Below are 12,240 nucleotides of genomic sequence, written 5' to 3' on the forward strand. Positions count from 1 at the left end.
GCTTCTGAGAAGGCAGCTGGCTCTGGTCACTTATCAGTTGATACCAGGCTTCTGAGACAGCAGCTGGCTGTGGACGCTTATCAGTTGATACCAGGCTGCTGAGTAGGCATCTGGTTTGTCATGTGTGTCTTCCCAGTGTTTGGAAATTAAACAGGATGGAGCTGTGTTGATTAATTAAAAATGACCTTTTGATGTGATGGTTCATTTCTCAGTAAGTAGGGGTCAGACTTTTTTTGTAAAAAAAAAAGTTTCTGTGGAAAGCAACCAAGGAAAGCAACCAATGAAAGCATATTTTTGGAGTTTGGGAAATTGCAAATAGACTATAGCAGATCAGTTCATGTTCAGTAAGGGGTATATTTAATCAGATCCGGGTTAGTCGACATCCGCAGTTGTTTTGATGGTGTCAGAGGTGGAACTACGTTAGAGCTGTCAAATCCACAAGCAGCTGCTGGCATTGTACACTGAGTGTACAAAATATTAGGAACACCTTCCTATTATTGACTTGCATCCCTTTTGCCCCCAGAACAGGTCTCAATGTGTCAGGGCATGGACTCTACAAGGTGTCAAAAGCATTCCACAGGGATGCTGGCACATGCTGACTACAATGCACAGTTGTGTCAAGTTGGCTGGATGTCCTTTGGGTGGTGATACACACAGGAAACTGTTGAGTGCGAAAAACCCAGCAGCTTTGGGGTTCTTGACACACACAAAACGGTGCGCCTGGCACCTACTACCATACCCTGTTCAAAGGCACTTAAATCTTATGTCTTGCCCATACACCCTCTGAATGGCACAAATACACAATCCATGTCTCAAGGCTTAAAAAGCTTTAACCTGTCTCCTCCCCTTCATCCACACTGATTGAAGTGGATTTAACAGGTGACATCAATAAGAGATCATAGCTTTCACCTGGATTCACCTGGTCAGTCTATGTCATGGAAAGAGCAAGTGTTCCTAATGTTTTGTACACTCAGTGTACCTAATGCAGACATTGCCATTGGCTGCACAGATTTGCATTAAGAGATCCCATGCAGCCTTGTTTACACGTTCGAACGCTGGAGTGATTTGGATGATAGAATCCGCATTATTTATTTGAAGGATTTTTCCATTTGAGCATCATTATTTCTATATAGCCTACACTTTCTCCTTCTGAACTTCTAACACAAGTGAGGTGGGTGTGGCTTCGTGACATTGATGGCAAGAGCAGCCACTCACGTATCTAACACAGTTCCACCTCCAACACCACCAAACATCCGCTTTGCAGCTGTCTGCTGTCGCCTTAACACTTGATCTGATTGAATCTAGGTCAAAACATTTTGGGGAACTGAAAGGACTTCCATTCCCACTGAAAGTCACCAAGGACGCTGTTGTTTCTAAACCACCATGCCATTTGGGTCCTGGTGGAAAGTAGTGCACTACGTAGGGAATAAGGTGCTATTTTGTCCCTGATGTGTACAAATGTGATCGCTATCATGGGTTTGTCATGAAATAACCTCTACGCTCCGGTCCCCAAGGATGGAGGAAGTTTAAGTCCAGTTGGTACTACCTCTCTACTGAGAAGAAATCCTGGACAGAGAGCAGGCAGGACTGTCTGGGACGAGGAGCACACCTGGTGATCATTAACAGCAAAGAGGAACAGGTGAGAGGGAGTTAGACAATTATATTTTTGATCATTTAAACATTTGGTTTCTATTTCAACTCCTGTTTGTTTTTCACTTTATCATGTCACTCTCTTTAACCAATGTTTGCAAGCCCCCCCCTCCAAAATAAAACGTGAATAATCCTGACACAAAAGCATGTTTGTATGTGATTCAAGATCTTTTCTTTGTGACTGGATCTTTTCTTTGTGACAAAACAATAGGAATTTATCTATGAATGGAGTGGATGCCTGGACACCTATCTTGGTTTCCATGACACTAACACAGAGGGGGTTTGGGAGTGGATTAACGATGGCGCATTAGACCAATCATCAACTCCTGTCACTACGTGAGTGGACCTGTTCTGGATGATATTTTACAGTCTAATTTGTAACAAATTCCTTTTTACCATCTGATTATCTGTGTTGGTATTGGATGACTCTCTACTGTCTGTTTCTATGTGCTTCCTTCTATAGTTAGGACTCCTGAATTGAAGCGGGAGTGGCTTCACCTCTTTTCTGAGTGTACAGAACCAGTTTCTGAGGCTCCATCTCAGTGTGATTCATTTTATAGTCAGAGGACTCATGATATCTCCAGGAGTGATAAATATAATTTGTCCTAATCTGTTGTTGTCTAGTACTGTCTTTTTGCTAGCTAGGGCCGTCTACTTTAAGTGCTGCCTGTCTTCCCAGTGTCCTACTTGGTGTGTGAACGGCTGACTGCTATTAACTCCCAGAGGATTGTTGACACATCAACCAGCATTAAGGGGCGGGGCAATTTGGGACTGTTGTTGTTTTGGTAATCAGTGGCTGTATTGGAGGGGGAGTGGTTCCTCCTCTCCTAGGCAATCAGAAATGAGTACCGGGAGGTGAGGTCAAAAGAGGCAAGGAGGGAAAATTAATCGGAAATGAAGGAAAGAAATTAATCAAAGGCAGACGTCAGGAGGTGTAAGTCACCAAATACGAAGAGCGGTGACCCAATGTCAGTTAATTAGCTTTAAGGTGGCAAGCTCATTGAGTAACTCTCTAAGGGCACCTGGTGGGCGATAGATAACAACAATGTTAAGCTCGAGTGGACAATTGACAGTGACAACATGGAATTCAAATGAAGAGATGGACAGGTGAGAGAGGGAGAAAAGAGAACATCTCCACTTAAGAGAACTGAGTAGTCCTGTGCTATCACCACGACGACCAGATGCTCTCGAACTATGAGAGAACACGTAGTCAGATGATGAGAGAGCAGATGGAGTAGCAGTGTTCTCTGGGGTGATCCATGTCTCCATCAGGGCCAAAAAGTCAAGGGACTGAAAGCAGCATAGGCTGAGATGAACTCTGCGTACTTGAGCACAGATTGGAAAACCAGGAATTCCACATGGGTTGTGCGTGCAGGGTACACTAAATTAGAAGGGTTGTAGTCAAAGGGTGGGGAGCGTCTGTAAAGCCTACAGGGAGAGGAGCGAACGGGTATAGAATACACAAATAGTTGCCAAATCTACAAAAGAGCAAACTGAGATCAAACTAAGATGGTCGTCGAAACAAAGGCGGTTCTGCCGAGTTGTTCTGCAGAGTTGTTCAAGGAAGGCTCCACACCCCTCTCTCACACCTTTCCCCAGTCCCCTCCCACTCACAAGGCAGGCAATACACTTGACCTCATCTTTACTAGAGGCTGTTCACCTCCTAATCTCACTGCAAACCCCTCCAGGTCTCTGATCACTACTTTGTTTCCTTTTCTGTCTCCCTTTCCTCCAACACTAACCACTCAGCACCTATCTAGATGGCCATGCGCCGTCACAATCTTCTCTCTCTCTCCCCCTACTCTCTCCTCTTCTATCCTATCATCTTTCCCTTCTGCTAAATCCTTCTCCCTCCTGTCTCCCAATTCTGCCTTTTTGACCCTACTCTCCTCCCTTTCCACCTCCTATGACTCGCACTGTCCCCTTTCCTCCCGGCCGGCTCGGCCCTCCCCTCCTGCCCCGTGGCTGTGACTCATTGCGAGCTTACAGAACAGGGCTGTGGGCAGCTGAGTGAAAAAGGAGGAAAGTGTAACTTCCACCCGACAACCTGCCCACCATCCCCTCCTCCCTTCTCCAGACCATCTCTGGAGACCTTCTCTCCTCCCTCATCAACTCATCCCTGACCACTGGCTGCGTCCCCTCTGACTTCAAAATGTCCCGATCCGATCCCCTCCTCAAGAAACCAACACTCGACTCCTCTGACATCAAAAACTACAACTACAAAGTAGCTGATAGCTACTTTACTGAGGAAAAATGTACTTACTATGACTGTGATATGTGGTTGTCCCACCTTGTCATCTTAAAACCTGTCTGGGAAAGGGGTTCTGCTAGCGAGTGAAATTGCAGGGCGCCAAATTCAAACAACAGAAATCTCATAAATCAAATTTCTCAAAAATACAAGTATTAGGCACCATTTTAAAGATAAAATCCTTGTTAATCCAGCCACAGTGTCGGATTTCAAAAAGGCTTTACAGCGAAAGATCCACAAATGATTATGTTAGGTCACAGAAAAACACAGCAATTTTTCCAGCCAAAGAGAGGAGTCACAAAAAGCACAAATAGAGATAAAATGAATCACTAACCTTTGATGATCTTCATCAGATGACACTGATAGGACTTCATGTTACACAATACATGTATGTTTTGTTCGATAAAGTGCATATTTATATCCAAAAATTGAATTTTACATTGGCGTTATGTTCAGTAGTTCCAAAACATGGGGTTATTTTGCAGAGAGCCACATCAATTCACAGAAATACTCATAATAAACATTGATAATAGATACAACTATTATACATGGAACTTTAGATACACTTCTCCTTAATGCAACCACTGTGTCAGATTTCAAAAAAACTTTACGGAAAAAGCATAATATGAGTACGGCGCTCAGAGCCCAAAACAGCCAAAGAAATATCCGCCATATTGTGTAGTAAACAGAAGTCAGAAATAGCATTATAAATATTCACTTACCTTTGATGATCTTCATCAGAATGCACTCCCAGGAATCCCAGTTCCACAATAAATGTTTGTTTTGTTTGATAATGTCCATCATTTATGTCCAAACAACTTATTTTGTTAGCGCGTTTGGTAAACAAATCGAAATTCACGAAGCGCGTTCAGTAGGAGCAGACGAAATTTCAAAAAGTTCCGTTACAGTCCGTAGAAACATGTCAAACGATGTATAGAATCAATCTTTAGGATGTGTTTAACATAAATCTTCAATAATGTTCCAACCGTAGAATTCCTTTGTCTGTAGAAAAGCAATGGAACAGAGCTCGCTCTCACATGACCGCACGTCACGAGCCCAAGGCACTCTGCCAGACACCTGACTCATTCCCCTCTCATTCAGCCCCCCTTCATAGTAGAAGCATCAAACAACGTTCTAAAGACTGTTGACATCTAGTGGAAGCCTTAGGAAGTGCAACATGACCAATATCCCACTGTATCTTCAATAGGGGCTGAGTTGAAAAACTACACACCTCAGATTTCCCACTTCCTGGTTGGATTTTTTTCTCCGGTTTTTGCCTGCCATATGAGTTCTGTTATACTCACAGACATCATTCAAATATTTTTAGAAACAGAGTGTTTTCTATCAAATACTACTAATAATATGCATATATTAGCATCTGGGACTGAGTAGCAGGCAGTTTACTCTGGGCACACTTTTCATCCAAAAGTGAAAATGCTGCCCCCTAGCCCAAACAGTTTATTAAGATTAATGCACCAACTGTAAGTCTCTCTGGGTAAGAGTGCCTGCTAAATGACTAAAATGTAAATGTCATATGTATGTGTTTGATGTCTTTTTACCTTCTGTTTCCCTGTGGTGTTCCATGTGACTTTTTACCTACTATCTGTGCTGTAGCCTGTTTGATTGCTTTTTTGACAACTTTTTGCCGTCTGTGTTGTTGTCTTGTTTATAGGTATTGGAGGGATGGGGAACCAAACGATGCAAATCAGGGTGAAGACTGCGCTCATCTCTCAAAGAAGGTATCAGACCCACTAAAGAGTTGGAACGACGTACCATGCACAACGAATATCCACTGGATGTGTGAGAAGACAACGTCCACATTGTAACTATGTGTTTAGAGTTTTGAAACATGAGACATTTTGATGATCTGTTTTAGATTTTTGTGTTAAGCTCATTTTTGTGAAAATTTGGCAAAGTGATTGAGGGAAAAAAACATAGGTAACTTGACCCTTATCTTAGCATGGTGGGCTAACACAGTCTGTTCTTGCACATATGACCCTGGTTCAAAACCCAGCCGGCGACATAAGCAGCCTAAAATTCTCATTTGGATATCCAATGTGACTAAATTATGTTTTATTTTGTAATGAAATCCCAACATTATATTATCAGAAACTGTTATGGAGTTAAGTGGACTGGCAAAGCAGCTTAAGTAATAGAAATCCTGATGTATTAGCAAAGAAACGTAACAGCTTATTATTTAACAGTACAAAGCCAGTATAGACCATGAATGTTGTACTGGTAATATAATAGGTCACTATAGACGATCTATGCTGTAGTGGTAATATAATAGGTCACTATAGACCATGTATGCTGTACTGGTAATATAATAGGTCACTATAGATCATGTATGTTGTACTGGTAATATAATAGGTCACTATAGACGATCTATGCTGTAGTGGTAATATAATAGGTCACTATAGACCATGTATGCTGTACTGGTAATATAATAGGTCACTATAGACCATGTATGCTGTAGTGGTAATAAAATAGGTCAGTAGACCATGTATGCTGTACTGGTAATATAATAGGTCACTATAGATCATGTATGCTGTACTGGTAATATAATAGGTCAGTAGACCATGTATGCTGTACTGGTAATATAATAGGTCAGTATAGACCATGTATGCTGTACTGGTAATATAATAGGTCACTATAGACCATGTATGCTGTAGTGGTAATATAATAGGTCACTATAGACCATGTATGCTGTAGTGGTAATATAATAGGTCACTATAGACCATGTATGCTGTACTGGTAATATAATAGGTCACTATAGACCATGTATGCTGTACTGGTAATATAATAGGTCACTATAGACCATGTATGTTGTAGTGGTAATATAATAGGTCACTATAGACCATGTATGTTGTAGTGGTAATATAATAGGTCACTATAGATCATGTATGCTGTACTGGTAATATAATAGGTCAGTAGACCATGTATGCTGTAGTGGTAATATAATAGGTCACTATAGACCATGTATGCTGTAGTGGTAATATAATAGGTCACTATAGACCATGTATGCTGTAGTGGTAGTATAATAGGTCACTATAGATCATGTATGCTGTAGTGGTAATATAATAGGTCACTATAGACCATGTATGCTGTAGTGGTAATATAATAGGTCACTATAGATCATGTATGCTGTACTGGTAATATAATAGGTCAGTAGACCATGTATGCTGTAGTGGTAATATAATAGGTCACTATAGACCATGTATGCTGTAGTGGTAATATAATAGGTCACTATAGACCATGTATGCTGTAGTGGTAATATAATAGGTCACTATAGATCATGTATGCTGTACTGGTAATATAATAGGTCAGTAGACCATGTATGCTGTAGTGGTAATATAATAGGTCAGTTTAGACCATGTATGCTGTAGTGGTAATATAATAGGTCAGTTTAGACCATGTATGCTATAGTGGTAATATAATAGGTCAGTTTAGATCATGTATGCTGTAGTGGTAATATAATAGGTCAGTATAGACCATGTATGCTGTAGTGGTAATATAATAGGTCACTATAGATCATGTATGCTGTAGTGGTAATATAATAGGTCACTATAGACCATGTATGCTGTAGTGGTAATATAATAGGTCACTATAGACCATGTATGCTGTACTGGTAATATAATAGGTCAGTAGACCATGTATGCTGTAGTGGTAATATAATAGGTCACTATAGATCATGTATGCTGTACTGGTAATATAATAGGTCAGTAGACCATGTATGCTGTACTGGTAATATAATAGGTCAGTAGACCATGTATGCTGTACTGGTAATATAATAGGTCACTATAGACCATGTATGCTGTAGTGGTAATATAATAGGTCACTATAGACCATGTATGCTGTAGTGGTAATATAATAGGTCACTATAGACCATGTATGCTGTAGTGGTAATATAATAGGTCACTATAGACCATGTATGCTGTAGTGGTAATATAATAGGTCACTATAGACCATGTATGCTGTACTGGTAATATAATAGGTCACTATAGACCATGTATGCTATAGTGGTAATATAATAGGTCACTATAGACCATGTATGCTGTAGTGGTAATATAATAGGTCACTATAGACCATGTATGCTGTAGTGGTAATATAATAGGTCACTATAGACCATGTATGCTGTACTGGTAATATAATAGGTCACTATAGACCATGTATGCTGTAGTGGTAATATAATAGGTCACTATAGACCATGTATGCTGTAGTGGTAATATAATAGGTCACTATAGACCATGTATGCTGTACTGGTAATATAATAGATCACTATAGACCATGTATGCTGTAGTGGTAATATAATAGGTCACTATAGACCATGTATGCTGTACTGGTAATATAATAGGTCACTATAGACCATGTATGCTATAGTGGTAATATAATAGGTCACTATAGACCATGTATGCTGTACTGGTAATATAATAGGTCACTATAGACCATGTATGCTGTACTAGTAATATAATAGGTCACTATAGACCATGTATGCTGTACTGGTAATATAATAGGTCACTATAGACCATGTATGCTGTAGTGGTAATATAATAGGTCAGTTTAGATCATGTATGCTGTACTGGTAATATAATAGGTCACTATAGACCATGTATGCTGTACTGGTAATATAATAGGTCAGTATAGACCATGTATGCTGTAGTGGTAATATAATAGGTCACTATAGACCATGTATGCTGTACTGGTAATATAATAGGTCACTATAGACCATGTATGCTGTACTGGTAATATAATAGGTCACTATAGACCATGTATGCTGTACTGGTAATATAATAGGTCAGTAGACCATGTATGCTGTACTGGTAATATAATAGGTCAGTTTAGACCATGTATGCTGTAGTGGTAATATAATAGGTCAGTTTAGATCATGTATGCTGTAGTGGTAATATAATAGGTCACTATAGACCATGTATGCTGTACTGGTAATATAATAGGTCAGTATAGACCATGTATGCTGTACTGGTAATATAATAGGTCACTATAGACCATGTATGCTGTAGTGGTAATATAATAGGTCACTATAGACCATGTATGCTGTACTGGTAATATAATAGGTCAGTATAGATCATGTATGCTGTACTGGTAATATAATAGGTCACTATAGACCATGTATGCTGTACTGGTAATATAATAGGTCAGTAGACCATGTATGCTGTACTGGTAATATAATAGGTCAGTATAGACCATGTATGCTATAGTGGTAATATAATAGGTCAGTATAGACCATGTATGCTATAGTGGTAATATAATAGGTCACTATAGACCATGTATGCTGTAGTGGTAATATAATAGGTCACTATAGAGCATGTATGCTGTACTGGTAATATAATAGGTCAGTTTAGATCATGTATGCTATAGTGGTAATATAATAGGTCACTATAGACCATGTATGCTATAGTGGTAATATAATAGGTCACTATAGACCATGTATGCTGTAGTGGTAATATAATAGGTCACTATAGAGCATGTATGCTGTAGTGGTAATATAATAGGTCACTATAGACCATGTATGCTGTACTGGTAATATAATAGGTCACTATAGACCATGTATGCTGTACTGGTAATATAATAGGTCACTATAGACCATGTATGCTGTAGTGGTAATATAATAGGTCACTATAGACCATGTATGTTGTACTGGTAATATAATAGGTCACTATAGACCATGTATGCTGTACTGGTAATATAATAGGTCACTATAGAGCATGTATGCTGTACTGGTAATATAATAGGTCAGTTTAGATCATGTATGCTATAGTGGTAATATAATAGGTCAGTTTAGATCATGTATGCTATAGTGGTAATATAATAGGTCACTATAGACCATGTATGCTGTCCTGGTAATATAATAGGTCACTATAGACCATGTATGCTGTACTGGTAATATAATAGGTCAGTTTAGATCATGTATGCTGTATTGGTAATAATAGTGCAAAAGCCTTGTTGTATGGGTGTGTAGAAAATCCTTGATACTTTGTCTGGACTATTGTCGCCACCTGCCGAAATAGATTGGAGCTTGCACTTCAGTTCCTCCTTCCATAGCTATGGCCCAGAGCGTTAGTGCGCTTTCTCTTATATCTTACGCGTTGAACACACTGACTGTGAAAGCGTTTTGGGTTACCAGAAGTAAATTAATTTCCAATGGAACGCTGCGTTGCCCTGCACAATCGCGTTGCAGAGGCTGTTGCTGTACGTTTTGTGTGGTTTATACGTTGGATTTATCGAACGTATACGTCAAACTGTATGCGTAAACGGGTTGACAGAAATGGTAACATAAGGAGAATGTTGAACTTTTGTTGCACACATATCTAGATGACGCAGCATACTATTTTGCGCAAAGTACAGTCGGTGTGTCCAAAGCGTTATCTTTGAAGTGAAACGCGCACTAACGCCCTGGACCAGAGCTAGGCCTGTGACTATCTACTACTAAGAAAAATAAGTGATTAATCGATTCATGTTGAGGTGGACGAATAAAATGAAACAATTCCTACAATATGCTGCCAATATCCCTATAAATAGTATGCCTTAATGTGTGATATTAATAATAAACATTTAAATAAAAAAGACAATATCCAAATGTAAATCAATATCATGAATTTGGCATACTATTTCTAGGGCACACTAATGTTGTTTAATGTTATGCTGCCTTCATACCCAAGTGGGAAGGTGATATTGACCACATACGACGTGGAAAAATCCACTTTAATTACCCTTCAACTCGTAATTACTAGTGGGAAATCCCTGAGCTCCAACTTCTCCCACATGTTGACCTCTGATGTCACCTACTAAGGAAATGATCTCGATAAGAGCATTTTAGGCAGTTAAATTTAACAACAAAACATTGTTTATAAAAAACAATCTATTAATATGTTTTATGAACACTAATTGGTATACTCTTGGACTTCCAAGTTGGCGCAGCGGTCTAAGGCACTGCCTCACTACAGGCACCCTGGTTCGAATCCAGGTTGTATCACAACTGGCTGTGATTGGGTGTCCCATAGGGCGGGGCACAATTAGCCTAGCGTCGTCTGAGTTTGGCCGGTGTAGGCAGTCATTGTAAATAATAATTTGTTCTTAACTGACTTGCCTAGTTAAATATTACCTAGCAGCTTGTTGGCCATTAACTTATCGTATCTTAACTTTCTCAATGAGGTCAAAGCATGTGAATGCATTCAAATGGTATTTACGACTTCACAACTGGTAATTACTAGGGGTGTGCCTATCCATACTCGTATTCGTAATCATATCTGTACATTGACAGTTGATAGTTGGATCGGATGATACTCGTGCTTGTAAAAAACGTCAATGTTTTAACATGGGGATGTTGGCAAATACCTATCTCCCTGCACATTTATAGACCAAACAACCTGCAGAGTAGGAGCTGCGGGGGGTGTGTGTGTTTGACCTGTGTCTGTGTGTCCTCAACTTGCTGTGGGCAGACATTTTGCTATCAGTCAGAATGCGAGTTGGCGTTTCATCTTTTTCCCCTACCCTCACCCGTTTGTTAGATATAAAGCACATTGATGCTTGATAGCAAACGTCCTTGCCATGTGATTTATCATAGCAGCAGGCTAACGTGAATGATCACACCGAAACAGAAGTGAAAGTGATCGGGTGAAATTATGAAGCGAGTGGACAGAGACATACAGCTTTACTCTGTCCAATCAGTGCAGCAGGATCAATATACAGCCCACCCTTCTCCTTACAGACAGGCAAACTAGCCAGTTGAGCTATTTAGATGATGTAGCAGCACCTCACTTGACTGACTGCCATGAGAAAGATGCGTTTCCGATCACGGATAATAAAAAGAATACTCGGATCATAATCGTATCAAGAGAATTGCTCATTTCCTTCACTATACTTGTTTGTCCGACTAATCGGCACACCTCTAGTAATAACCACATTCCCACGTGTTTATGAATGCAGCATAAATTGACGGAGTAATGCTGCATTCACAGCAAAGTGGCAAGGTGGTAAGTACCAGTTGTGAAGTCATAATACCAGTTGAATGCATTCATATGCTTTGAACTCTTTGAGAAACTGCAACTGGCTAAAAGCCAACAAGCTGCATCAACCATGGACATCAACCATGGGCATGCTTGTAAACAAATTATAATGTTACAAAACCATATTAATAGATTACTTTTTATAAATAAAGTTTTGTTGCACTTAACTGCAGAAAATGCTGTTCTGGAAGTAATTTTCTTAGTAGATGACGACAAAGGTCAGCATGTGGGAGAAGTCTGAGCTCCGGGATGATAGACGTGTTTTCCTCTAGTAATTACCAGTTGGAGGGGACGTTCAAGAGGATTTCCCCCCCAGTC

The 12,240-nt window shown here is 39.8% G+C and overlaps 1 protein-coding gene across 1 annotated transcript in view; it reads left to right on the plus strand.

Moving 5' to 3' along the window:
* The window catches only part of LOC129841598 (prostaglandin reductase 1-like), a 297,002-nt gene extending 291,206 nt beyond the window's left edge, over nucleotides 1-5,796 (plus strand). Inside the window, exon 10 of the mRNA XM_055909977.1 lies at nucleotides 5,571-5,796. Within this exon, the coding sequence (XP_055765952.1) occupies nucleotides 5,571-5,612 (42 nt within the window). The 3' untranslated portion in view covers nucleotides 5,613-5,796. The remainder of the gene's footprint in view (nucleotides 1-5,570) is intronic.
* The last annotated feature ends 6,444 nt before the right edge of the window (nucleotides 5,797-12,240 follow it).

The sequence above is a fragment of the Salvelinus fontinalis genome, chromosome 42, assembly GCF_029448725.1.
Source record: "Salvelinus fontinalis isolate EN_2023a chromosome 42, ASM2944872v1, whole genome shotgun sequence".
Classification (NCBI taxonomy): domain Eukaryota; kingdom Metazoa; phylum Chordata; class Actinopteri; order Salmoniformes; family Salmonidae; genus Salvelinus; species Salvelinus fontinalis.